Raw genomic sequence first — 25,330 nt, forward strand, 5'->3', positions numbered from 1 at the left:
TGCCACTGAACCCTTCACTTTAAAATGGCCAAACCGTTCAGCTTATCACGTGTATCTTACCACGATAAAAAAAATCGATTGAATCCTGAGATTAAAAGGCAGAGGTATTCAGATCGGTCAGAAAGATACACTATCGTGTCTGTAAGGAATTCTCTTTAAATATAGAGACACAGGAGCGCCTGGGTGGCCCAGCGGCTGAGCACCTGCATTCAGCTCAGGGAATGACCCCGGGGTCCTGGGATCGAGTCCCACATCGGGTTCCCCGCAGGGAGCCTGCTTCTCCCTCTGCCTGTGTCTCTGTCTCTCTCTGCTGTCTCTCAGGAATAAATAAATAAAATCTTAAAAAAAAATAGACACAGATACTTTGAAAGTCGAAAGTGGAAGAGATATCTCGCTATGTTAGCATCAAAGGAGGTTTCAGAGCGGGAGGTATTCCGGAGGATAAGGAGGTACAGATGATGCTCCCCATGGGCACCACAGCGGCGACAGCAGCACCAGGTGAGCATCCTGTCCCTCCCACCCCTGCTCCCCTGCCTCCTAGGCCTCCTCCTCCCTGTGTCTGCAGCCCAGCCGGCTCCCTGCACTTGTCGGCCCCTCCCTCCTTCCAGCCTCTCCCTCTTCCCTTCCCCTTCCCTCTTCCAGAGCCTTCCAGCAGCCATTTAAACAGGCCAGGGCCTCTGCCCTTGCCCCTGGCCCCTGGTCCTCCGCACAGCGAGCTCTGAGAACGATGAATCCAGGCCGCGGCGGCTGGCTTTGCTCAGTCCCTTACCTGCATCTCACCTGGGTTGGCAGCGCTCACCCCTCTTCGCCTGATGGCAAATTTCAATGTTTTCCTTTGTTGTAGCTTTATTGGGGGATAACCTATAAAAGGTCAACTTGCCGAATTTTAAGTGCACAATGTGATGAGTTTCTTTTATTTTTTAAAAGTTTTTTTTTTTTTTTCATGAGTGACAGAGGGAGAGAGGCAGAGACACAGGCAGAGGGAGAAGCAGGCTCCATGCAGGGACCCTGATGAGGGACTCAATCCTGGGTCTCCAGGATCTCGGCCTGGGCCCAAGGCAGAGCCCCCCAGGGTCCCATGTTTCAATGAATGCATGGAGTCACGCGACCACACGCCAACAATCATGGCACGGAGCGTTCCCACCTCCCTCAAAGCTTCCCTCATGCCTCTTTGTGGTCAGTCCCCTTCCCCAAGGCCCTGGCCCTGGGTGATGTAGGAAAGACGGGGTCCGAAGCCGATGGCCAGGAAAGAATTCTTGAGACATCTTTGATGCAAGGAGGTGATTTTATTAAAGCACGCGGACAGGACCCTGGGCAGGAAGAGCTGCACTGGGGTGGTGAGGAGTGGCCCTTTTTATGGTTTCAAGTTGGGAGGGGGTTGGGCTGGCACAGGTCTCTAAGGGATTTTGGAAGCAAGGTTTCCAGGACCTTGAGGGGCCAGCTGTTGTTGGGAAAGGGTCATTGATGACCATCTATTAAAACCTGAGTCATGAGACCCTCCAGATGTGTATCGGTGGGCCGTGTGCTTGGGGGTGATCGCCAACACACGTCTCGGGGGATTTAGAGATAGAGGGAATTTCTGTAGGAATTTTTATATGTTAAAGTAGACTCACAGGATCCTGGGGGTCGGACTAAGGTTCTCCTTTGCTCTCAGCAGAGTATCACATCGATGCAGCTGAGCTCCCAGAGAGGGTCACCCTGCCTCTTTCAAGGACTCATCAGTGGGCTGTAGGGAAGAAGATTTAATACTTTCTCTTCTCCATTTGTTTCCCACATCACTGGGGACCACCCCCCGCCCCCGCTGCAGTTTTGCCTTTTCTAGAATTTGTATCAACTGTATCATCAGTACTTAGCCTGCCACGTCTCCAATTTTCCACTCTGCCCAGTGCTACCAGTGTCTTCCTCATTGTTTCTGTATCAACACGCCTTCCCTCGGGGCCCAGCAGAACCCACTGTACGGACACCGGTGTTGTGTTGCGTTCACCAGCGACCCTTGGGTTCTTCCCACTCTGAGGTTTTTTCTAGTAGTGTTGCTGTTCATGCATAAGTCTTTGCATAGACCCGTGTTTTCATCGATCTTAGATTAACCCCTCGCAGTGAAATGCCTGGGTCCTACGGTGTGTGTTTTAGTGAATAAGAAACGGTCAAACTCCTTTCCAAAGTCAATGTACCATTTTGCATTCCCACCAGCAACGTGTGAGAATTCTGGCGGCCCCACATCCTTGTCCACACTTGGTACTGTCGGGCTTTTCTGTTTAGCCACTCTAGGAGCTGTGCAGTGATATCTCCTGTGGTTTTGATTTTATCTTCCATCATGGCTAGTGGTATTGGGAACCTGAGTCAGTCAGCTGCGGCTGCTATGATGAAACACCACAGACGGGGTGGGCGGTTGCTTAAAGAACAGACATGCATCTGTCACACTTCTGGAGTCTAGAAATCCAAGATCAAGGTGCCTGATTCAGTTCCTGGTGAGAGCCCTCTTCGTGCCTCGCAGATGGCCACCTTCTTGCTGTGTTCTCACATGGCAGAGAGCTCTGGTGTCTCTTCCTCTCTTTGTTAGGATGCTAATCCCATCCCGAGGGCCCTACCCTCGTGACCTCATCTATACCTAATCCCCTGTGAATCGGAGGGGAAAGTGCAGGTGCATGGGGGTGGTGTGGAAGGAAGACCCCTGGAGAAGCTATCACACTCAGACACCGACCCCAAGGCTCCTGGTGTCACTCCCTGTAGGACGTCCTCCCAAGCTCCACCTCCAGCTGGTCTGGCAAAGAGGGCCGAGCCCACACCAGCCCCCAACCCCAAAGCCCCTCCCCAAATCCAAGGCCGTCAAACTGTGACAACCCCAGATCTATCGGGCTATGTCATCCACGGGGGCCTGGAGCTTGGAACGCAAGGGAGAAGCCCAGCTGCAGCCCCAGGGTGCCCACAACAGCCCCGACCCCCGCCCACGGAGCCTTGCCCTGGCTGGTTCCCACCACATGTCAGCTACTGGGACAGCCGTGGTCAACCTCCTACGGGGACATATTCTTTGAGAAACGTGGGCAGCAAGTGCCAAGTCTCACCAGAGCAGGCAAGGTACCTCCCAGGACAGATGGGGGGAGCACAAAGATTTCTCCTTCATGACCTCCGGGCAAGGCTCTCTGTGACAGCTGTAGGGGTGGGCCTGGGCCACGGCTCCTCTGGTGAGTCACTGACTTAACTTCCCCAAGTGGCTCAGGGGCTTGGTTTTGGAGTCACATGGGGCTCCTGCCTCCAGAGGCCGATTCTGGGGCCCTTCACCCCAAGCGAGAGGCAGGCTGGCGGCAGCTGACTGTGGGCAGGCTGGGTCCTCTGGCCATCAGCCCGGACACCTGAGAGTCCTTTCTGCTCCCAAGTCAGGCCCTAGAGCCCGAGTGGAGGTCAGCATGGCTGGGCCTCAGCTGCTCTGGCAGGTGCCCCCACAGGTGCCCTTGGAGGTGGGACTCTGAGCACCGTCCAGGCCGGGCCCCATGGCAAGGGGAGCTGCGCTGGGGGTGAGGGGCCTCAGCTCATACACATGCAGATTTTAACTGCATCTCCCAGGACACTGCAGGCTCCTGGGATCCCTCCCAGAAATGCGCTTGTTAATATAAACTGAGTGAGGCCAGGCTGGCTCAGAACAGATCCATGCCTAGTGAATTCAGATTCTCAGATGGAAACGGGACGGGGGGGGGGGCGGCGGGGCAGGCATGCGGGGGACACACAGGGGACAGGGCCGCTGGCCGCCAGATGGGAGGCCCCTCTGTGGCCCTTGGGCCTTCGCTGGGGCAGCAGGCAGGTGCCAAGAAGCAGCTTTGGGGGCTGGCGACAGTTAATTTGGGGATCCACAGGGTGTGCTGCTGTCTCTGCCTTCTTTCAGCTTATGCTTTTGAAACAAGCTGTAGAGGACCCGCAGAGTGCTCTTGGCATCCTTATTCACGATGTCTGTGGGCCAGAGAAGAGCAGGACAGCTGGTCAGACCTCAGCCAGGCTGAGCAGGGGGTGACCTGGGACTGAGAGGCTTCCTGGGACATGGGACTTCAGTGCTAAACCCCAGGGAATCCCTGTCAAACGAGACACATCACATGGCCCTGCCTCCCTCCTCCTGCCACCCGCTCCACCCCTGCACCACACACGCAATTCCTCAAGGTCTCATCTGCCTGGACAACCTGCCCTGGTGTCCCCAGTCCCCTGTGTTCTCTCCCCGGGACCCTCCTCCAGTGGGCAAAGCATCCCTGTCATGGGAAACCCTGATAGACACTCCTCATCTGTCATGCCAAGCGAGAGGACCACAGGCTGTCCCCCGACGCCACAACACCCATGTGTGCCGCACACTCACCTTCAGGGTTGACGGGGTAGGTGAGCAGACCTTCATCCTTCAGCAGATCCAGGGCCAGGGTGACATTGTGCAGCTGTGAAAGATGCCACCAGACATTAGCAAAACGAGGTAGCCCCAACCCAGGCCCAGGTCCCCAAGTACCAGGCCCACCCATCCCTCATAACATCCAGCAGCCCTCAAGGAGGTCATCTCCAGCGGGGAAGGTGATTATGGAGAGGGGCATCCAGTCCAGAGGCAGGGAAGGCTTCCTGGTGGAGGTGACACCTAGAGGTAAGTCCCACCAGGGGAGGGGACTCCGCCAGGCTTATCTCCACCTTTTCGGATGCGGCCCCAGCATCATGGGCAACGGAGGCCCCATTGGAAACAGCGGAGTTCCAGGGGGCACAGCCCAGGTGAGAAGAGCAAGGCGCGGAGTGGCCCAGGGGCTCACCTGAGCTTACCAGACAGAAAGTGGCAGAATCAGGTCCGTCTCACTCTGCCGTCCATGCAGAGCAGGCTGGAGGCCGGAGCAGCCACCCCTGCCCAGTCGCACATGGGCTCAGATCTCTGCGCGGGCACGGGGTGACCTCCCACAGTTGCTCAGCACCCCCAGCCTACCTCATGCACCTGCAGAGTGGAGTTGCCACCATTTCCCCCCGTATCTGGCTCTGGGACGCCAGGCGGGAGCCCAGGGGAGCCCTGACAGCCGTTGGCTTGGAGCACATGCTCTATTAGCAGTTTTCTCTGTTCGTGGTTCCTGTCTCCCTTGGGCCGCAACACGATCCAACAATCCCCGCCCTTCTTGGGGCAGGGGCCTGGCACGGGGTGAAGCGGGACGGAAGCCAGTTGCCCAAGTGGTTGGACCACAGGATCCACTTGTCATGGAGCACCTCATGGGACCAGGGTTTCAGAAACACTGTGTCCATTCGTTTCATTAGAATATATTTATTGAGCATCTACTACGGGCTGGCCGTGCAACAGGGGAGAAAGCAGACCCCCTCCCTGCCCCCGTGGAGTCGGCGCTTTGTGAACTGCGTTGCGACACTGTTAAAACGATCACACTTGCTTCATTCCTCAAGCCCAGCCTCGACCTGAGCCCGGAGGATCCGCTGCAGGCTCCAGAGATGTCTCGCCGAGCTCCACCTGCAGTGTAACACTTCCTTTCTGTGCACAGCTTGAGATTATAAAAGTAGAACCACCGCGTCGTCGCACGGAGCTGAGGGCAGATTGTAATCCAGGAGGATGCACTCGAATCCTCCCCGGGAGAAATAATTGAATGTGGGAGGAAGCCCACGATTCCCGGCACCAGGGTTTTGACTTCTGCAGAGCAGACGGGTCTGGTAATGAGACATCCGATCTCAAGGGGCCACTGTACCAGGATAATAATGCGCCCTCGGGTGTCCGTCCCACGGGCAGAAAGGGCTGTGGTCCCCGCCTTCTTCAGCTAATGACCTCCTCAGCATTTTGATCATACGTTCCTGCAGCTGAGATTTCCTACGAGGTCCCATAAGATTCGTTCTCAGGGTCTGAGCCGAGAGGCTGCTTCTCCGCCCCCATATAGGTAATGTGGCTCCTATGGGGAAGCCGGGTCTGACATCGGGGGATTCAGTGGGCCGATGGCTTGTAACTGGGGTTTGCGAGCATGCGGAATATCGGGCAGAGGCTTCAAAGTCCCATGAAGCCCAACACCCAAGTAACAAAAGGGGGCACGTGTCCTGCTCGGGGTCTTGGTTCTGAGCCCCTTCCTGAGGCTCCCCGGCCTGCGTGTAGGCCACACTGCTCCATCTTCCCGCCTCCTCCCACATCTCTGTGTTCTGCCTTCTGGATGCGGGGTCAGCAGCACCACTTCGGCTGGGTTCTGACCCTCCTGGGCCCTCTGAGGGGCCCAGCTCTGGGCAAAACCCCTTCCTGGCTGGAGAGAGGCTCATACTCCTCGGTCTCCCACAGGGCTCACCCTGACTCCCCAGGAGGGAAATGGAGAGGCAGCCCAGACTCTGGAGGCGGACAAACCCGGGTGCAAGTCTGACCTCTACCCTGCCCTCTGTTCTAACTGGTATAGGCTCGTGACCAGCTTTCTGTCTGGTCCTCATACAGAACTCGTACCCTCATCTGAGAATGGGGATGGGAACAGCTCCTACCTTAGGCCCAGCATGATGAGGAGTTAGCGAGTTCACCCCCTTGCCTGCGGGAGAACACCCTAGTGGCCCCTGTTCTCGGCCCTTTCTGCACCCACACACTTCGTAGGCGCTCCTGCACCCCCGCCAAGGCCCAGGGCCTCCCAGGCCAATGGGATGAGAGGGAAGCGATGGCACTGCTCCTTCTGAGCCTGGGCCTCATGGGTTCTGCTTAGTCCCCTGTGTCTCTGCCATTCCCATAAGAAAACCATGCTGGGCTTGCCGCTGGTCCCAGGAGGACGGTGACAGGCACGTAGCACAAAGCTGAAACAACCCTCCCCCCACAAGCTGAACCCAGCCAAGTCTATACCAGCCAAACTCAGCCTACCTGCAGATCCCTGGGAATACACGATTGTGGTATTCATTAAGCCACCTGTTGTCCAGGTGGTTTGTTACACAGTGTTTCTGGGGCAATAGCTGACTGATACAGCTCAGAAGTGAGTGCTGACCACTGTCCTTGCTACTACCACCAGAAACACAAACACTGCATAGCTCCAGCCTCTTTGCTCCTCATCCTAGATCCAAGCTCTTGAGAATCAGAGCCGTGAAGCAGTCTCCAAGTCAAGAGCACCCCTGCCTCCTGGGCAGGGGGAGGTCATGCCCATTAACGATTGCATCTCCATGGTGCAAGGGGAGGGGCAGCAGCTGTGGGTCAGAAGGCCGGTGCCAGTGTCAGACCTGCCACTGAACCACAGAGTGGTCCTAAGTGCTAGAGCCTCTCAGGGGCTCTGCTTTCCCCTTTGTAAGATGGAGATGCAACCCAGCTAAGCAGGCTGGAACAAAGGCAGGTAAGCAGAGGGAGAGGGACCACCTGGGCAAAGACCTGGAGATGCCAGAGGACCAGGCCTCCAAAGGCCGTGGACAGGCCAGGAGGCCGTGGCCAGGAGTCTGTGGACACGGACAGGGCTAGGGGTGCATGTGGGAGGGGCCTGGACGGAGGGCCCTGGTTGGGGAGGGGGTGGCCGGGCCAGCCCAGAACCTCACAACCCTCAGGCAGGCCACAGGTCTGATCATCCCCAGGACCACGGCAGGGGGGGAGGCTGTGCGTGGGGACACAGGCAGACCTGCCACTGTCACCAGCATTGCCTTCTCTCCCCTACTTCCCCGGGTCAGACCACAGACCCTCCTGCCCGGACTGGTGCAGCCATCCCCCAAGCAGCCCGCCAGCCTGCAGGGTCCCCATGGGGTCTCCTGACTCCCACAAGGCCAGACCCCTGCCTTCCCCAGCCCACCCCTGCAGCAGGACCACACCACAGATGGATACCATCCTGAGAGTTCCATGCTTCTGTCCACACCTGAGCCTTTGCTGATGCCATTCCCTCCCCTGGGGGTGCCCTCCCTCTGCAAACCAACACGTGTCTCCTCTCATACAGTGCCCTTCCTGACTCCTTCAGATCATACCAACCACCCCTTCCTTCAGGTCCCCAACTGACCCACCCACCCTGAACCAACACAGTTTACTGTAGCCCTGGGGAACCATACATCACCAAGAGTACAGTGGGTATAGACTGAGAGGCCTTCAACAACAGGAGCTGTGTGGGATTGTCCTTATGGCCCACACGGCACAGCCTGACACTAAGCAGGACCTCAAGAAATGAGGGATCAGGTGCAGAGGCAGATGGGGGTGAATGAGTGGGTAGATGGATGGATGGGTGGGCAGGTGAATGGGTGGGTGAACTGGGTGGATGGGCAAATGGGCAAGTCAATGGATAGCTGTGAGGATGGATGGAAGGATGGAAGGATGGATGGATGGATGAATGGATGAATGGATGAATGGATGGATGGATGGATGGATGGATGGATGAGGGTGGATGGGTGGGTGGATGGACAGATAGATGAATAGAGAAATAGGCAGATCAGTGGATGGGCAGGCAGATAAATAGTTGTATGACTTGGGTGGATGGTAAAATAGGCAAGTCAATGGATAGGTGTGAGGATGGATGGATGGATGGATGGATGATGGTGGACGGGTGGGTGGATGGACAGATAGATGAATAGAAAAATAGACAGATCAGTGGATGGGCAAGCAGATAAATAGTTGCATGAAATGGATGGATGGGTGGATACGTGGACAACCAACCAAACTTCCCCTCCCCCTTTGCCTTTGCTTCACCTGGAAGTAAATAAGGAGACCGTATTGCAGCTTCCATTCAGGAATAGACCATCAAGGAAACCTCTGGAAAACTTACCATTTCCGCAGGAGAGGTGGGAGTGAGGTAAAACTCCTTCAAGTGCAGGAAGAAGCCTTCCAGTTGTCCAATCAGCAGGAGTAAGAAGACCCCGTCTGCAAACTGCAAAGGAGAGCACTGGAGGCAGGAAGCCCAGGGCCCCTGTGCTGCCACCTGCGGGGCCGCGTGGTGCTGGGCACCGGCGTCTCTGGGTCTCAGCTGCCTTTCCTAAGACGTGAGGACAACATCCCCCGCCCTGCGGTGTGCTGTGAACCACAGCGGCAGCTCCTAGGAGGCGCTTTACTGGCTGCCCGGCACACAGCATACGCTCAATAAAACCAGCTCTCTGCACATTATCCGTGAAATAGCCCAATATCGTTTTTTAAGCCACGTACTGCTCCCTGAGCTGCAGCAGCACAGGAGAAAACAGAGTTGAGTGTGAAATTATTCCGCAGGGAGAGGCAGAGAACAGCACGCCAGGCTCGTTTTGCGGCTGCCACATTAATATTTCTGCCCTGTTCGGTCTGCACGTGCAGAGATAAAGCCGTCGCCCCGCCGCCAGCATATCATATGCTAGCATAATCCTATTCAATCTCTTCAAAGATACAAAACACAAGATTGGATATTGGAGGAGAAACCACCGCTCGAAGTCCTTAATAGAATTTCCTCCCATTAGATCTGTTTTGATGTTATTAGTTCGGCCTGAAATCTTTTCCGCCGATCTTCCCCAGAAATACCCCTAAAGACCAGAGACTTCAACTTCTCCCCTTATCTGGCAGTCTCTAAATACCGTCATCCTATCATTATTTTCACAGCGCCTTTCCTCCCCCCCAAGGGGGAGATAAAGACGAAGCAGGTAAAAATGGAAACCTACAGGATCCTCCTGTGTTTGCCCACATAAAATATAATAAAACCACAAACGCATCATTTACGGCATGTCCGCGGCGTGCCAGGTCCCACGGAAAACACCAGAGGCTCATCATCTTATTTATCGCTCCCAATTCTATGAGGCTGGTGTCCTTAAACTCATTTTAAAAGAAGAGGAGCCTGAGGTTCAGAGACGTCCCAACCCAGGCCACGCAGAAAATGTGAAGGAGGCATCCTCGCAGACCAGAGGCCACACGGGTGCATCTGGTATCCGTCAGGTTCAGGGCCTGGCATCTCCAGCCTGCCAAGTCACCACACACATCACACAGGGGCCTCTCATGGCCACTGTGTGACATGGTGATGAGCACAAACTGTGGCCTCGGCACCCTGGATTCAAATCCCAGGTCGCCCGCTCTTAGTGCTGTGCGACTTTGGATGAGTCAGTCAGCATCTCTGTGTCTTAGGGTCCTTCCTCATCTATAAAACGGGGGAGCACCTGTTCCCACCGCAGGGACCGTCTGGAGGATTCGGCGAGTTACCGTAGGCAAAGCACCTTGCTCAGGCCCTGGCACAGAGTGAGGGCTTTATTGGCTTCAGGTACCAGGCACCCCAATCCTCGCCGGCTGATGTCAGGGTGCATCTGGCTGGGATCACCGTAAGCCAGGGAGTCCACCGGGGACCAGACCCGACTGCCACCTCTGGCCCCCACCGCCTCCTGGCTGCATGAGCAGAAAGCAGCCGGCCCAGCGCCCCTACGGCCATGGCCAGGTGATGTGTCCAGTGTCCAGCAGCCCTGTCATCACCCGAAGGCCTGGGGCTGACGATTAGCCTCTCTCAGGCTCTCCGATCCCCTCTGTGCTGAGGGAACACGACAGGCCCACGGTACCCGGCGGAAGGCCGAATGGGTAAGATTCCAGTCCTGCCCCATGGCGGGACTTGGAGGGCTGGACCCCCAAGGACCCACGGAGGCAGGGCTGTGGCAGCAGCTACGAGAGCGCCTAGCGCATGGCACGAGGGGAGCCCCCCCCAGCATTGAGGAACCTGCGGTCCCTGCCTCACCGGACCCCACGGTGTCCCTGGCTGGTGAGGCTGCCTACCAGCGACACCGCCCCACTGCGGCTGGGGGAGGACCCCAAGGCTCCAAGACCCCACACATCCTGGGGTCACACAGGGCCGGGCTCCGGCTGCCAGCACCCCACGGGACCCGCCTCCTCACCTGCACCCCATGGCCCTTCCCCGCCTGGGGGCCCCACAGCCGAAGCCCTACCTGGGTGTCCAGATTCTGCACAGACAGGCCCAGGCGGTCCAGCTTCTGGTTGACGAAGTTCACAATGGCCTACCCAGGGAAGAATGAGGACCTCAGGCCCAGGGCTCGGGTGTCCCTCCTTCCCACTGCGGGGGGCAGAAAGCTCTCCCCGTGTAGTGTCCCAGGCACAGCAGGTGAGAGGCGGGGGGCTTCGTTCCCTCCCCGTCACCCCAGGACACATGGGGCAGACGGGCAGGGGAGCCACTGGGGGCTTGGCTCTCTCTTACCTCTTTCACCGTGTTCACTTTCTCCGGAGCCAGCTTAAATAATTCATCGAAGACGTCCTCTGCAGACAGATCCAATAAACACCGCATCACGATGCTGTTATCTCGGCGCCAAACCGGGACGTATTTCCATACAAGGTTCTCGGGGTATCCAGCCCAGAGGGAGCTGTAGCTCCGGCGCGCGGTTCTTGAATTAAATCAACGGGCCTGGGTCTGTGTCGCTGCTCCCAGGCTGTGAGACCCCGGGGGAACCGCCTCCCCTCTCTGTGCCTTGGGGTCGGAAAAAACCTACTAGATGGGGCCATGGCACATTTGGTGGCAGGTGACACACTTGGGCGCACAGTAGGGCACTCGTCCCGTCTGTGGCGGATGCCCATTGCACCCGCTCAGCCAGCACCCCTCCTCCTCCGGGAAGCTGGCCTCCCTCCTGCCAGCCCCCCCTCCCCCGACCCTGCTCCATGTGCAGGTCCACGGAGCGGCCTTGGGTGGCTGAGCCGAGGCCGGCCCCACACTGACACTCGGCCCAGAGGTCTCCTCCCCAGCATCTCTGGATTGGCAGAATGGGGACGTGGAGCCTGCATCGTGCAAAAGGCCAACGCTCTCGGCAGCTGAGTCATGCCTGCGAGGTTCGGAAACAAAAGAAGCATCTTGGCAGCTCGGCAGCTCAGGCCTGGTCCTGCCTCAGACGCCCAAGTCCTCAGACAAAAGCCCGTTTTCCCTACAAGCTGTCTTCCTAATATCTGTAGCCCACATGCTCCCCCCGCCCCCCGGGGGGAGACTGGTCCTCAGGCACCGAGCTGGCTGGAAGAAATCACCTTCTCAGCTGCCGTGCAACCCTGAGCAGGTCACTTCACTTCTCTGTGCCTCGGTCCCCTCATTAGGGGAGGGTGAAAGGTAGCACCAGATAGCACCATGCCCTTTAAAATGCACCCACAAATGTGGTGGAAGCACCAAGCGGTTCCTTCCAGACCCCTTGGCCTGTGGTCAGGGGAATCGTGTCCCCGAAGGAGCCAGGAAGTGAAAGGAAATGTGCGCTCAGTTGACATGAGCCAGAACAGCATGAATGTGCTAGAAGGGGTTGTGAGGAGGCCCTGCTCCGTGTCCCTGCCCCTCATCGTGTGACCCACCCTCGTGCTGCCCCCTGACAAGAGCTGCTCCCTGACCAACACCCCCTGTCCTCACGCTGCCCTACACACACACACACTCACCTTCACCTCCCCTCTCCTCCCTCCACCCCCACATCCTCCCTCAGTCTGTTTTCCAAATCCCCTCACAGGTGATTATTTCCACCTCTGCGGGTGGGGGGGTGCCCCTCATGGAAGGCCCTGTCCCTACAGCAATGTGTCCTCAGTGGAGAGGGCCCAGGGAGGAAAATCATGTTGGTTGGATGGATGGATGGATGGATGGATGGATGGATGGATGAGGGAGGCATGGTAGGTGGGTGGGTGGCTAGATGGAGGGGTGGGTGGGTGGGTGAGTGGATGGATGGAGAGATGGACAGATGGATGGTGAGTGGGTGGATGGACAAACAGCTGACCAGGCCAACCGACTGCAGGATGAATGAATGAAAGAAGGAATGGCTGGACCAATCCGTCAATGGGGGAAGAGGTGTGTCACAAAAGCAGTAGCCATGTCACACACCAGCCGCGATGAGGCATCCACGCTGTGCCAGGCGCATTCACAAATTATCTTCCAACCCTCATCGCCTCATCACCAGCCAAAGGGGACAACACCCAGCAAGTCACCCTTCGGGGACGCATCCGAGAGGAAAAGACCTGGAGTTACGAAAGTACTCACTTGCCAGCTGGTCCTTTTCTGTGCTAAAGGGAAAATTGTAGGGGAAGAAAGGCAAAGAAATGGTTAAAAAACAAAACAAAAAACATCTTCAGACTCTAGTTTCTTTGTGTGACGGGACTCGGCGCTGGCAAGGTTGACAAGGAGGCTGGCAGCCTCCGTTGCCCCTGGCAGCCTTGTGACCAGGCAGGGAGGGCCCTTGCGGGGAGCAAACGGAAGGAAGAGGCCCGGGCCCTTCCCTGGAGGCTTCCTCACCTAGTTGTGTCTGGGTTTTGTCATTTTGATGGTTGTCATTTTAGTTGGGGCAGGAGGCGTTACCCGTGCAACAAAACACGCAAATGGTGAGTTTCTCGCGGGTGCGTTCCTACATAATGCCTGTGTGATGGGCACCCCAAGGAGACACAGACCCATCCTAGCACCCCAGGGCTCTCCCCCCCGCCCCCGTGACCCCACTCCCCCGAAGCAGGATTACCACCGCTGTGCTTCTTCCCACCGAGCGTTCGTTTTGCCTGTCTGGGAGTCCACGTCAGTGAAAAATCGCATAGTACGCACTCCTCTGTGTCTGGCTTCTTTCACTCTGTTTTTCTTGTCTTGAATGGTTTTTCTTTGACTTTGTGTTAAATTTTCCACACCAGCCCCGCCCCTCAGAAGCAGGGCTCTGGGCCCCCAGCAGGCCAAGCGGTTGCCGGAGAGCCGGGTGGCCCGTGCTGTGGCCTTCAGGATAGGACTGGGCCGCGTGGGGTAGAGGCCGCCTGACGCGGAGACCAAGAGCTCATCAGCATGAACCAGGGTGTCTGAGGGAGAGACGCCCCCGTGCTGCCTGAGACTCTGGCTGAGAGCCAGAGGTGAGCCCTCTCGGAGCTCCGAGTTCATAAAGGGGCTGAGAAGGATGATTGTAGGACCACAAGGGGGGCAGGCATGTAGTGCCTTCCCACTTGAGTTCCCCCAAACTCGTTTCTGGACCCTAAGGCTTTGGCCTTGGAGGAGGCGCCCGGTCAGGGTTGCTGAGCCTCTGGGTGACCTCACTGAGTCAGAGGCTTCTTCCCGGGATGCCCTGGGGAAGGTTCAGTGTGTGCCCAGGACCCCCTGGCATGAGGAGCCAGCACCTCCTGACCTTTTCCCTGCTCCGCACACATGCTTGGGTCACAGTGGATGCTGGTCATCGACTTTCCATTGGTTGAAGTACCTCCCACCCCCCACAGGAGCCAGAGACTGGAGGGATCCCAGGGTTGGAGGGAGTCCAGGTGGGGGAAGGCCCCCTTGCACACATTACCTATAACCTCACAGCAGCCCAAGAGGTAGGAATGGGCCCCCATATTTCAGAGAAGCAGAGGCTCAACACAGGGGGAGGTGACTTGTCCAAGGTCACACAGCTCATATACTCACGAGGGCGAGCTAAGCCCAAGTGGGGCTGCGTGTCAAGCCTGTGAACTAGAGAGAACTGACTCCCCTAGCTAGGCTCTGTGAGGGTCAAACGGGTCACAGGGGCGACACAGCCCAGCGTCCTGCATGGAGTGGGCCCTTGGCAAATGCTGGGCTAGAGAGGAGAACGTGTGACTTCCTGCAAGTGGCCTAGGAACCCAGGAAGCCCTGGGCAGCGCTGCCCAGGACGGCAGAGGGAAGGGCTCGTTGGCAGAGCATCCTGCTCGTCCAGACAGTTGGAAGGTAAACAGCTGGCTGACATGGGCACTCAAGGACAGAGCCTCCCGCCTGCACATAGTAGGCACTCAATAAATGCTGGTGGTATGGGGAGTGTTTGGTGCGCTTGTCTCCGGGTGCTGGGAGGCCAGCGGGGTCCTGCCATCCTGTTACAACGTTTGTGCTCTGCTGTAGCATCTCCCTGCCATGGATGATTCCCTCATCCATACCCCACACTTGGTAAAAGGGAAGTCAACATGGCATCGGGGCCCTATGTCCCCAGGTCTGGATTCCTCCTGGCCCCCAGTGGTGTGACCTCTGGACTGGGAGCCACAGCTTCTAACCACAACTCTGCCTGTTTTGTTGGGTTGTGCAGAGGACAAAATGAGCTGGCTGGGGTGGGCATGCCCAGCAGCCCAGGAAGGGCCATGCCCCGCGAGGGCCAGCACGATGGAAGGGCTCCCAGAAAGACTGGGGGGTCAGCCATAGCCTCTAGGGGCTGAAAGGAAGCTAGAGGGGTGTGAGGGCCCCTCCCACAAAGTCAGGTAGATCGGCCCCCGGCCCCAGGACACACTGCCCATTCCCCAGAAAGCATAGCCTGGCATCTGCTGTGGGCCCTGGTTCCCCCTCACCTGCATTCAGTGAGCTGTTCCACTGACTTCTCTGACTTCAGGCCACTTTTGGTGCTCTAAGAAAATAAAAAGGGGTTAGAAATTGAGTAATCCCAGAAAACTCGGGGACCCACACCAGCCACTAAAAGACATAGTGGCCAGAGCAACGCCAAGGAACCCAGCTCACTCTACACCTCATCCCCTCCTCAGCGTGGCTCCTGGACAGCTCTCATCATGGTGGCCTGGCTCAACTGTCTTTCTCATGAGCCTTGAGTCTCACAAAGAGGAGGACAATGTCTGTCTTATTCCCCAGGTGTCCCCGGAGTCTCACCCAGTGCCTGGCTCACAGTCAACGAACATGAGTTGATCTGAATAATGAATGAATGATGACCAGATGGATGCGTGGATGGATGGATGGATGGATGGATGGATGGATGGATGGTAAATGACTGGGTAAATGGATGGATGGATGGATGGATGGATGGATAGGTAGATGGGTGAGTAGACAGGTGGGTGGATGGATTGATGAATGAATGAATGAATGAATAAGTGAAGGAATGAAGTCACCTATGATTTATATAAGAAGTATAAACAAACTCATGACACGGGAGTCCTGACTTAGTAGAGAATTTTAATCAATGGTTTTGATAAAAGTAAGAATGATTTCACCTGAGGGAAAAGTAAGCTCCAGGACAGGATGCCCCATTGCTCACCAGGTACTCAGAGGTTGGGGGAGGGATTAACGGGGAGCAGGAGCAGGTGGGGGCCCCATGTGTGGTGCTCAAAGTCTGCCTGAGTGAGAAGCCGTGGGCTCTGGGGACATGAACTTCAATGCCAGTTGTGAGTGCGCTAGAGCAAGGGGGCCCTGGAGGTGGAGGAACCCAAGAAGGCTCCCTTGTGTGGTCACAGCCATTTGTAGAGAACAAGGGACACCACCAGTGATGGCAAGGCTGCGAAGGCTCCCAAGAGGCCATGAATAGATGATCACTTATGGCCCGTGTGACATGGTTGCCATCAGCCAGGACCTTCCTGACAGCTCCAGGCAGATGCCACCCGCTGATCTCCCTGCGGCCACCCCAGACTCCCGACATCTCCCACCCACGGTCCCAGCCCAGCCCCCACAGCTGTCCTGGAGGGACATGATCTTTCTCGAGGGAGGTTCAGCCCCCTTCCATGCAGCACCCCCCAATCCAGGGTATGGCGATATGGACCCAAATGCTCAGCCTATACACAGGGGTCCCCTGGCGCCCAGCCTCGTACCTCCATGGTGATCACCTCCACCCGGACATTGGTCGGGAGGGGCAGGTCAGGCTGGAAGCGCTTGGCCAGGGCCACGAGCAGATGCAAGGTGGCCAGCAGGTCCTTGCTGAAGATGGCTGGGAGGGGAGAGGGCACAGGTCAGAGCCAAGCGGCCACACGGAGGCCTCCTTGTTATCACAACCACCCTCTGAAGACCAAGGAGCTCTGTGTCCAGCCTTCTGGAGGGGAGAGGTCTGGAGACATTCTTTCAGAACTCGAAACTGTCACCCTTTGCCCTCGTCACCCCACTCTGCTAATGCAGCCCACGGGCACAAGCCACCTCGTGGACGGGACTTCAGACACAGAGACAGTCACTGCGGACAATTGTGAGCAACTCAATGCCCTACAGTGGGGGCCCTGGCTGAAGAAGCTGCTGGATTCAGATGAGTGTGACTTAATTCAGGGCAATGTTATACACACTGGGCATTGAAAGTGAGTTTTTAAACGTGGTGGTGAAGGCAGCGACATGAGACCCAACAAGAACTGGGCTTGAGAACAGCTCCATCATCACCCCCAGCCCTGGAGCAGGTACTGAACCCCCTTCAGCCTCAGTGCTCTCATCTGGCAAAGGGGAGGGAGGCGGGGACCCAAACGGCGGGAGCGTCACACCGCACTGCTCACGGGCTGGGGTGGGGGTCTGGGTGCTTTGCTCGCTCTCCTTTCTCACAAGCCAGCACTGCAGGGATTACTTAAATCAGTTAATGAGAGAGGTGGGTAGCACCCATCCGACAGGCTGAGTGGGGGCGCACGGGGCCTGGAACTCCCAACAGGGGCCGCATCGTTGGCTGCGGTTACATCGCGAAACGTTGTGCTTGGCTGCAGCACAACACCGTGGTAGGGAAGGGTGTAGGGCTGCTTGCACCCAGCAGGTGCATGACTGCCCAGGAGGCTGTGCCTCTGCTTCTCCCAAGCCCCCAGGGTGTCCCCACACCAGAGGCAGGTGAGCACACCCACTGGGTAAGCAGAGGCCTGCGGCAAAGGGACCCAGGTGCCCCCACCCTCTCCTGGACCCCCTGGGCCCCCTGGGCGCCCTAGACCCTGCCCCGGTCCAGGCCTCACATACTTGCCACGCTCCACTTGAGCTGCTGCTCCCCCACCTGCAGACTGCCGTTGACGGCCTCGAGGACCACCTCGAGCTTGCGCCTCTGGCTCGGGGCGGTCAGGGCCATCTCCTCCACTTCCAGCTTGAGCCCGGTCAGTGTCTCTAAGGGCAGGAGAGAGTGGGAGAGGCCCAGGGAGGGAGTGGAGGGAGAGGCACAGGGAAGCAAAAGAGGGAGGAGGAGGGGAGTGAGGGAGGGGGAGCACGGGGGGTGGCACCCCCACCACTAGCTGTGTGACCTGAGCCACACCCTCTGAGCTGCCCTCCACTGGCCACCTCACCCTGACCACCCGGTGCCCACTCCCCTGGCCTTGGGCACAGCTCTATACACTTCCTTCCTGCAAGGCCGTGTGGCCTAGACTCCTAGGCTCAGATCCTGACTCCCCTGCCTTCTTCACTCTGAGACCTCGGACAAGTGACTAGGCCTCCCGGTGTCCTCATCTGTAAAATGGGGACAGGACAGGATGGGGTTGTTCTGAGGATGAACTGCGCCTGCTCCGTGGCAGGGGCTGTGGAAGGGGCCGCAGGCCGGCGGAGGACCGAGATCAGCCCCACCTGCGCCCTCTGGGACCTCATAGCTTTGTGCAGAAGGCAGGTGTGTAGGGCAAACCTGACATCTCAACAGCAAGGGGGATGGGAACTGGGGGCAGGTAGGGGGGCCTGGCTGGGGTCAGGAGGCAGCCCTGAGAGCGAAGCCACCCTGGGGAGCACGAGGGGTTTCCAGACTGAGACGGGGCACCCGAGGAGCCCAGGCCGCCTCCACCTGTCCAGGTCACTCTATACATGACATTTGGCAGGGGCAGGGGGGTGAGGCTGGAAGGCCCGAGCAGCCTTGGGAGCCACCACTTACGGAAAAGGTGGTGCAGGATGAGCCCATCGAATATGTCCTCCTCCAGGCTGCGGACCACGATGTGCTCTGGGAGGAGCTTGGCATTAATCCACTCCATCAGGACCTGCAGACGCCCAGGTGACAGCTGACCGGGACCACTCCTCACCTGGGCCCCCACCTGGCTTGGTTCTGACCTCGGCCTGGAACGCCCTCCTCCCACCTGCCAACTCCTACCCGTCCTTCAAGGCCAGGTCGAATGTCACCAACGCTGGGAAGCCCTCCCTGCTCTCCCGGGCTGAGTTGGGGGCCCGCTCTGGGCTCCCAAAGACCCTCCTCCACCTCTCTTCACCAGGGACCTGGGCTGGTGGGGCTGACTGGTCCTGTGCCAGGGGCAGGTGCCGGGAAGCTGCTGTAACAGGTACGTGAAAGTGGGGAGGTGGCCATAGAACAGGATAAGGGGAAGAGTCTCGAAGGGCCTCGCTAGCCAAAGCCTAAGCTGCCCCAAAGAGGCTGTCGGTGGGGACGTGAACCCTAAGCAGGTGCGTCTGGTGAGAGCTCAGGACAGGAAGGACACGATACTGAGAACACGGTGGAGGCCCCGTGACCAGGGAGGCAGAGGCTGTAGGGGCGCGTCTACAGGCCAAGGGACCCAAGGGTTGTAGGGGCCTCCTGACACCGGGAGAGAGGCCTGGGATGGGGTCCTCCTTGGAGCCTCCGGGAGGAACCCCCTGCCCACACCCCAACTTAGGACTTCTGGCCTCCAGGCTGAGACACAATCTCCTCCTCTTGCTTTAAGCTATGGGGTTTATTATGGTGCCGAGTGGCGGCAGCCCCTGGACACCGGCACAGACTACGACCATGGTGCACACCCCTGCTCCTCCTGCAGCTCTGCCCGGGCACCCACCCTGCCTGGGCTCCAGAGGCCAGAGGGGCAGGAAGCGGAGCTCCGTGCCTTTAAGGGAGCAGCACCAGCTACTCCAGAGCAGGTGAGTAACCCCCCAGCTCCTCTGCCCCTGCACCTGCTCCCAGAGGGCCCAGCAGGCCTCAGCTCCTGCCCCCGTGACCCCTTCCCTCCCCATCTCCCTTCCCCACTTGCTTTCCTTGTCTCCGGCTATTACCCGCCTGACCCCGTACTTGCACCCAAAGCCTTGTCTCAGGATCCGCTCCTGGAGGAGCCCAAACTAAGACGTGTCAGCACCCCATCAGGTTTTCCAGGAGGCACCGTGCTGGTTCTACTCTGTGTCCTGGTGCCTGATGGTGGGAACAGGTGGGATGGAGGGAGTGAGGGAACTCGGGGTGGGGGAAGCAGAAGGGAAGGGATGCGAGATGGCCACAACCTGGGGATGGAAGGTGATGCAGGAGGCAACAGAAAGGCCTGAGGAGACCGGAGAAGTAGGACAGAGGGAAACGGGGGCCTGAGCCTGCCTGTGCTCAGCTGGTCCAGCAGCCGCAGCAGCAGACTCAGGGCCAAGGAAAGCCCCGGGTGACCCGGGTGACCCACGCCTGTCCCGCCCATTTTGCCAGCTCTCCGTTGCCTTGAGCAGCCGAGCAGGTGAAAGTGCACAGGGTGTAGGGCCTGGGTCAAACTCCAGCTGTGGCTAGCCACTGGCCAGCCTTGTGTCCCCCACACGTCAGGTGGCCCCTCCGAGCCTCACTATTCGCTCTGTGGGATGCAAAACAGCAGATCCCTCTCAACCATCTTGAGGCTTGTAGGGGCCATCTCTGAAGGCACAGTCGCTGCTCAAGAAATGTTCCTCCGCCTAGGCATTCAACAGATCTCCCAGGGACCCGCAGGTTTGCCCCCCCCAGCCTGAGGTCAGAGAGGGGAGGGGTGCCCGCTATCCCTCCCCCAAGAAGATGAACAAACTGCCTCCCGGGAAATCAGGAGAGACCACAGGAAGTTGCTGTACCTTCTGCAGTTCTTCAAATTTGGGATCCCCCCGGGACGTGGGCGGCAGGTATTTCTTCTTTTCTCCTGGAAGCAGAGGGAGCATGACGCGTTTGTGGGGACCCCGCAGGGAGCCGGGCAGCTCTCTCCCTGCAGGTCACCTGTATGCAGGCACCTTGACACAAGGGGAATTTGGTCCTGCTGCTCCACACACACACACACACACACACACACACACACACACACAGGCATACACACATGTAGATACATGCCGACACACACAAGCGTGCACACAGTCATAGATGCACACATACATGAACACACATATAGTCATAGATACACACATGCACACACACAATCATAGATGTACACACAAGACAGATAGACATGCACACACAAGCATGCACACAGACACACATAGATACACATGCATACACATATCGTCATAGATACACACAAAGATCCACACATGACATATGTGGTCACAGATACACATACATGCACACAGTTGCACAGTAAAGGTACAGTGTACACACAGACACAGAGATACATACATACACATATAATCATAGATACCCACATGCACACATATGCAGTCATAGATGCACATACAAGACATAGTCACAGATATACACGCACACACAAGTGTGCACATAGACAGTCATAGATGCACACACATACATGTGTACACACATAGTCATAAATACACACATGCACACACCTGCATACACACTGACACACATACATGTACACGGTCATAGATGCACACACAAGATATAGTCACAGATACACATGCACACACAGGCGTGCACACACACAGTCATAGATGCACACACACAGACACACACAGACACACACACATGCACACACACCCTGAGCATCAAATGTCTCCAGTGATTTGGTTCTCCTGGACACTCCTCGTCCTCCATGCCTCTTCCTCTGCCCATCCTGTTCCCGCCACACCCCAGATGCCCTTCTCTCTCATTTCCCTCACGAGCACCAGCTCCTCCTCAAGCACAACAATATTTATATTTTGGGGACATACTTAGCCTGAAAAACTATTTCTTGTCTGAAACTCAAATTTAACTCGGCCTCCTGTGTTTTCTCTGGCAAGTCTACCCACTTACTCAAGAAGAAGCATGGCTCACACGAGCCAGGGCGCCGGGCACCGACGAGCCGAGGCAGATCTCACCTGTGTCCGCCAGGCTCCCGGCCGTGGGCAGGACTCGGGGCCCACGCGCTGACTCTCTGAGCCCTGGGACCCTGGTCGGCAGCTTCCTGGGGTTTCAGACTTAGAACCTACATGTGTCTGGACTGAGATGGGCCTGCAAGTTCATCTCGTCCCAGTGAATGTGGGGGAAACTGAGTCACCATGTGGGCCTGCCTTGCCCCAGTTCACAAAGTGCAAAGCCTCTGTCTTCCCATGACGCAGCTGGAGACTTTTCCTAGATGTTCTGAAAACCTTCAAGTTCTCCAGGCCCGTATCTCCTGACGAGGAAGGATGGCTAACCCGCTGGGCACCGGCAGGCCCGGGACCAGTGCTGGGGAGTGGGGGGGTGGGCGGTGGGTGCAGGGCTCTGGTGGGACACCCCCCCCCACCCCTTCCTGGAGCAGGTTTCCTGCTGCTCTAAATCATCCCGCGTTCCGGCTCTGCTGGCCAGGACTTCAAGTATTTCTAAATCAACTGTGAAACAAAAAATAAATATTTTTTCAAATAACTAAGCCCTACCGCTAGCAGCAGTTTTGCTCATGACGCTTTCCAGCCTCAAATCCTCTATAAACAGAGCGCACCAGACGGCTAAGGAAGTCAGCCGGGCCCCCAGGCTCTCGTGGGCTCCGGGCCTCTCGGCCAGGCCGCAGCGCCCTCCTGAAGCACTGTCCTCACGGCATCTCGAGACAGTTGCATGCTGCTCTTTCACTTAAATTATTTCACCCTGGGACGCCTGGGAGGCTCAGCGGTTGAGGGTCTGCCTTCGGCTCACTGTGTGATCCTGGGGACCCGGGATGGAGTCCCGCATCGGGCTCCCTGCAGGGAGCCTGCCTCTCCCTCTGCCCGTGTCTCTGCCTCTCTCTCTGTCTCTCATGAATAAATAAGTAGAATCTTTAAAAAAAAAATTTCGCCCTTTCCATCATCATACTTATGTTTTAGAGGAGACATAAATGCTACTGAGGGGTGGGGGGGACCCGGGAGTCACTTCCTATCTTGCTTCTTTTCTGTAAAAGGACAATGCCAGCTTGGGGCAGCTGAGCTGTCCTCTCTGACCATCTCCGGGGAGGGAGCTTTCAGGGGCAGCAGCTACGAGCTCCCCAAGCTGGGAAAACAGACCTGCTGAACCACCCCATCCTACACCCACTCCCTTCCACGTGTGTGAAGGAAGCAGATCAATAATCCCCACCCCCATCCCCGCGAGGTGTCAGATCTCTGGGGACAGCTGCCAGCACCGCGTGGTGGGCATGGATCCTGAAAGCTGGAGCTGCCCTCCTTGGGTTCAGCATCCCAGCTCCACCACGGTAACCGAGTCACCTGCTACTCTGGTATGTCCCTCTCTGGGCCTCAGTTTCCTTGTGAGTGCAAAGGAGGCGAACGGTCTACACTCAGGGCAATAAATGAGCTGCTGCCTGTAAGACGTGCATAGCACAGAATAGCAGCTAGGCTCGCCTCAATGTCACCATTAACCTCGAGACGTGCGGGCAGGAGGGGATACCTGCGGAAGTTTCTGAAATCAGGGGCAGGGGGCTGTCAGGGATGAAGCAGAGGGCATAGGCAGGGGCCGAATGGAACCAAATGGAACGTGTTCAGAGGACGACTTGGTAAAGCAGGGCCGTGCCCAGACCTGCCTGTCGGGTTCCTGCTGTGCAGACCCTCACCAGCACCCCCCCCCCGCTGCCCTGCCCGCCCTCCAGCCCCCCCAGGACACGGCACCTTGTGGGAGTTCCTCCTCCGCCGGCGGCCCCACCACCTTAGGACGCTGCAGCAGGTTGTAGAAGGACTCGGGCTCCATTTCTCCTGTGCCGGCCTGGGGTGAAGGGGACAGAAGGGATCACCATCCGAGGAGCCCCGCGCTCACCCTGTGAGTCATTTCTTCCAGACCGTGAGGCTCAGGGACAGTGGGAGGGGGGCTGCCTAGGCAAGGGGACGGTTACCCCGGATGAGAGGTAGGCATCAGGCCGATTCTTATAGGATGTAGGGCTGGAGAGAGGCATCGGCTGAGGGCACGGCCTGAGCAAAGGTGCCTCCTCGCTCGGGTGCAGAGGAGCCAGGCCGCAGCTCTTCTGCAGCACCCAGGAAGCCCGGGCCCCACTCCCTGCAGTCAGGACAAAGGAGGGGTGGCCCACTCCCCAGAGCTTGTCAAGGTCCAGGAAACCCTAGAACAGGGCTCTGGGAGTACCCAGGGGGGCCCACGTGGGGGTTGGTGGAGGCAAACACACTGATGAGTGACATCTGTGGGGGTTGGACTGGGGGGGCCCTGGGGTCATCCTCTCCAGGTCCCCGAGCCCGAGACAGGTGGGCACAGAGTGGCACCCCCAGCCTTTGAGTAAGCGGACAGAGCTGGCGTGCCAACATCACCCAGGCTCATCTCCTTGTGGGCCTGGCCTCAGAGGGTGGCGGGGCCCTGCCCGTCCTGGTTCTAAACGAGGCTCTCTATGATGCACCTCATCATCCTCGGCCTCTCTGCGGTTTGGGGGGGTCTCAGTGCTCATGCTGGCATGGGCGGGGCCGGCATCTGCAGAGTGTGCACAGCCCCCTTCAAGTGTTCATTATGGACAGGGAGCCGGGCTCACCCCCAGCGGTACGGGGCAGCCCTGGCCTCCTTCCTGTTCCCCTAGGTTCACTTCCTCTCCTGCTCAGCCAGCAGCTCTGCTCCCCTCTTCAGCCCCGGCACCTCCACTGGCGTTTCTGGTCCCAAACCGACATTGGGGCTGGGGTGTCACACATCAGACTGGTGCTGGGCTCCAGTCCCCGGGGAGGCCTGACTACAGCAGCAGGGTCCAAAGCTGGGGCTAGCTGGTGGCGTTCCCTGGGGCTGCAGGCACCCCATCACCCCAGCAGCCAGCCCAGGGACACCAGGGCACTGCTGTAGGCGCCATCCTACCCCCTGAACTCCCAAACCTCCTCCTGGACAGGATTCGGTTCAAAGGATGTGGCCGGAGAAAAGAGTGTGGCCTGGGGGTCAGGTGGCCCAGAGTCCAGCCTGGCTCCTCCTCATTCTAGTTGTGTGACTTGGGATAAATCCCCTCCATTTCTGGTCCTAAAGATCTTTATACAAGGCAGGGCCCGACTCAGAGTCACCAAAGGCAGTGGAGTGGACACAGAGCTGGAAGAGCCGCAGGCCATCGGCCACTCCGGGCTGTCCCTGCCCTGCCCTGGGCCTTGGTTCCTCCCATCTGAAGCCGGGTGGCCTCTCTTCCCCACACGCTGGGGGAAGCTCAGGGGTGATGGCGTGTGGAAAGGGAGGCTGCCCACCTGGCCACACTGGAAAGAGAATGGCGCCTGTCTGCCTGGCCCCAGGAGGGGAGGGGACAGAGGGGCTGCTTCTGAGCATGGGTGGCTGGAGGGGCACAGAGGCTCAGGGTGTCACCTGCTGGACTCTCTCCCCTGTGGCCCCAGCTAAGGCTGTGTTCTCTGGGGTCGGTCCCACCAGGGCCCCCGGAGCCCTCCCTCCATGAGCTCTGGCTCCCCAGCATTACAGAGGCTTGCACGAGCGGAGACGCCAGGAGGACTCACCTAGCTGCCTCCTCCACACCAGGAAATGAAGGCTGCGTAGATCCTGATCACCGGCCTCCAAGTACGAGTTCCCGGCGGTGGGGGGCTGGAGGCTGGGGTGGGGGGGAAGGCAGGGGCCACGCACCCCACTCACTTCCTCCCAGCCTGTGGCTTCCGCAGGGCCTGCTCGGCTGCGTCTGCAGGGAGCTTCCTCCTCGCTGGGCCTTGGGGCCCGGTGCCTCCACAGCCCCACCGGAAAGCTCTGTCCCCAGAGCTCCAGCCACCCAGCCACACCTCCTGGCCCTCCGATGCCATGATGCCTCCCAGGCAACTGGAACCTGCTCTTTCTTCCCTCTCTCGCTCTCCCTCCCCACCTCGCAACCCCAGCCAGTCCCTCCTAGGCCTGCCATCTC

General features: G+C 58.1%; 1 protein-coding gene across 2 annotated transcripts; it reads right to left on the minus strand.

Moving 5' to 3' along the window:
* Nucleotides 1-1,272: 1,272 nt before the first annotated feature.
* On the minus strand, nt 1,273-25,034 carry PARVG (parvin gamma). 2 transcript variants are annotated; one of them, XM_055327830.1, is made up of 13 exons: nt 24,939-25,034; nt 23,136-23,229; nt 20,235-20,299; nt 18,346-18,448; nt 17,460-17,600; nt 16,358-16,473; nt 15,119-15,174; nt 12,852-12,874; nt 11,058-11,116; nt 10,792-10,860; nt 8,679-8,780; nt 4,337-4,409; nt 1,273-3,942 (listed from the first exon to the last, which is right to left on the minus strand). In XM_055327830.1, the coding sequence occupies exons 2-13, from the start codon at nt 23,212-23,214 to the stop codon at nt 3,830-3,832; spliced, it is 999 nt and encodes a 332-aa protein (XP_055183805.1). In that variant the 5' UTR covers nt 23,215-23,229; nt 24,939-25,034; the 3' UTR covers nt 1,273-3,829. The 2 variants fall into 2 exon arrangements, with proteins under 2 accessions (XP_055183805.1, XP_055183807.1); XM_055327832.1 differs by lacking the exons at nt 1,273-3,942; nt 4,337-4,409 and adding an exon at nt 5,496-5,809.
* Between the last annotated feature and the right edge of the window lie 296 nt (nt 25,035-25,330).

Source organism: Nyctereutes procyonoides, unplaced genomic scaffold, assembly GCF_905146905.1.
Source record: "Nyctereutes procyonoides isolate TBG_1078 unplaced genomic scaffold, NYPRO_anot_genome, whole genome shotgun sequence".
NCBI classification, from domain to species: domain Eukaryota; kingdom Metazoa; phylum Chordata; class Mammalia; order Carnivora; family Canidae; genus Nyctereutes; species Nyctereutes procyonoides.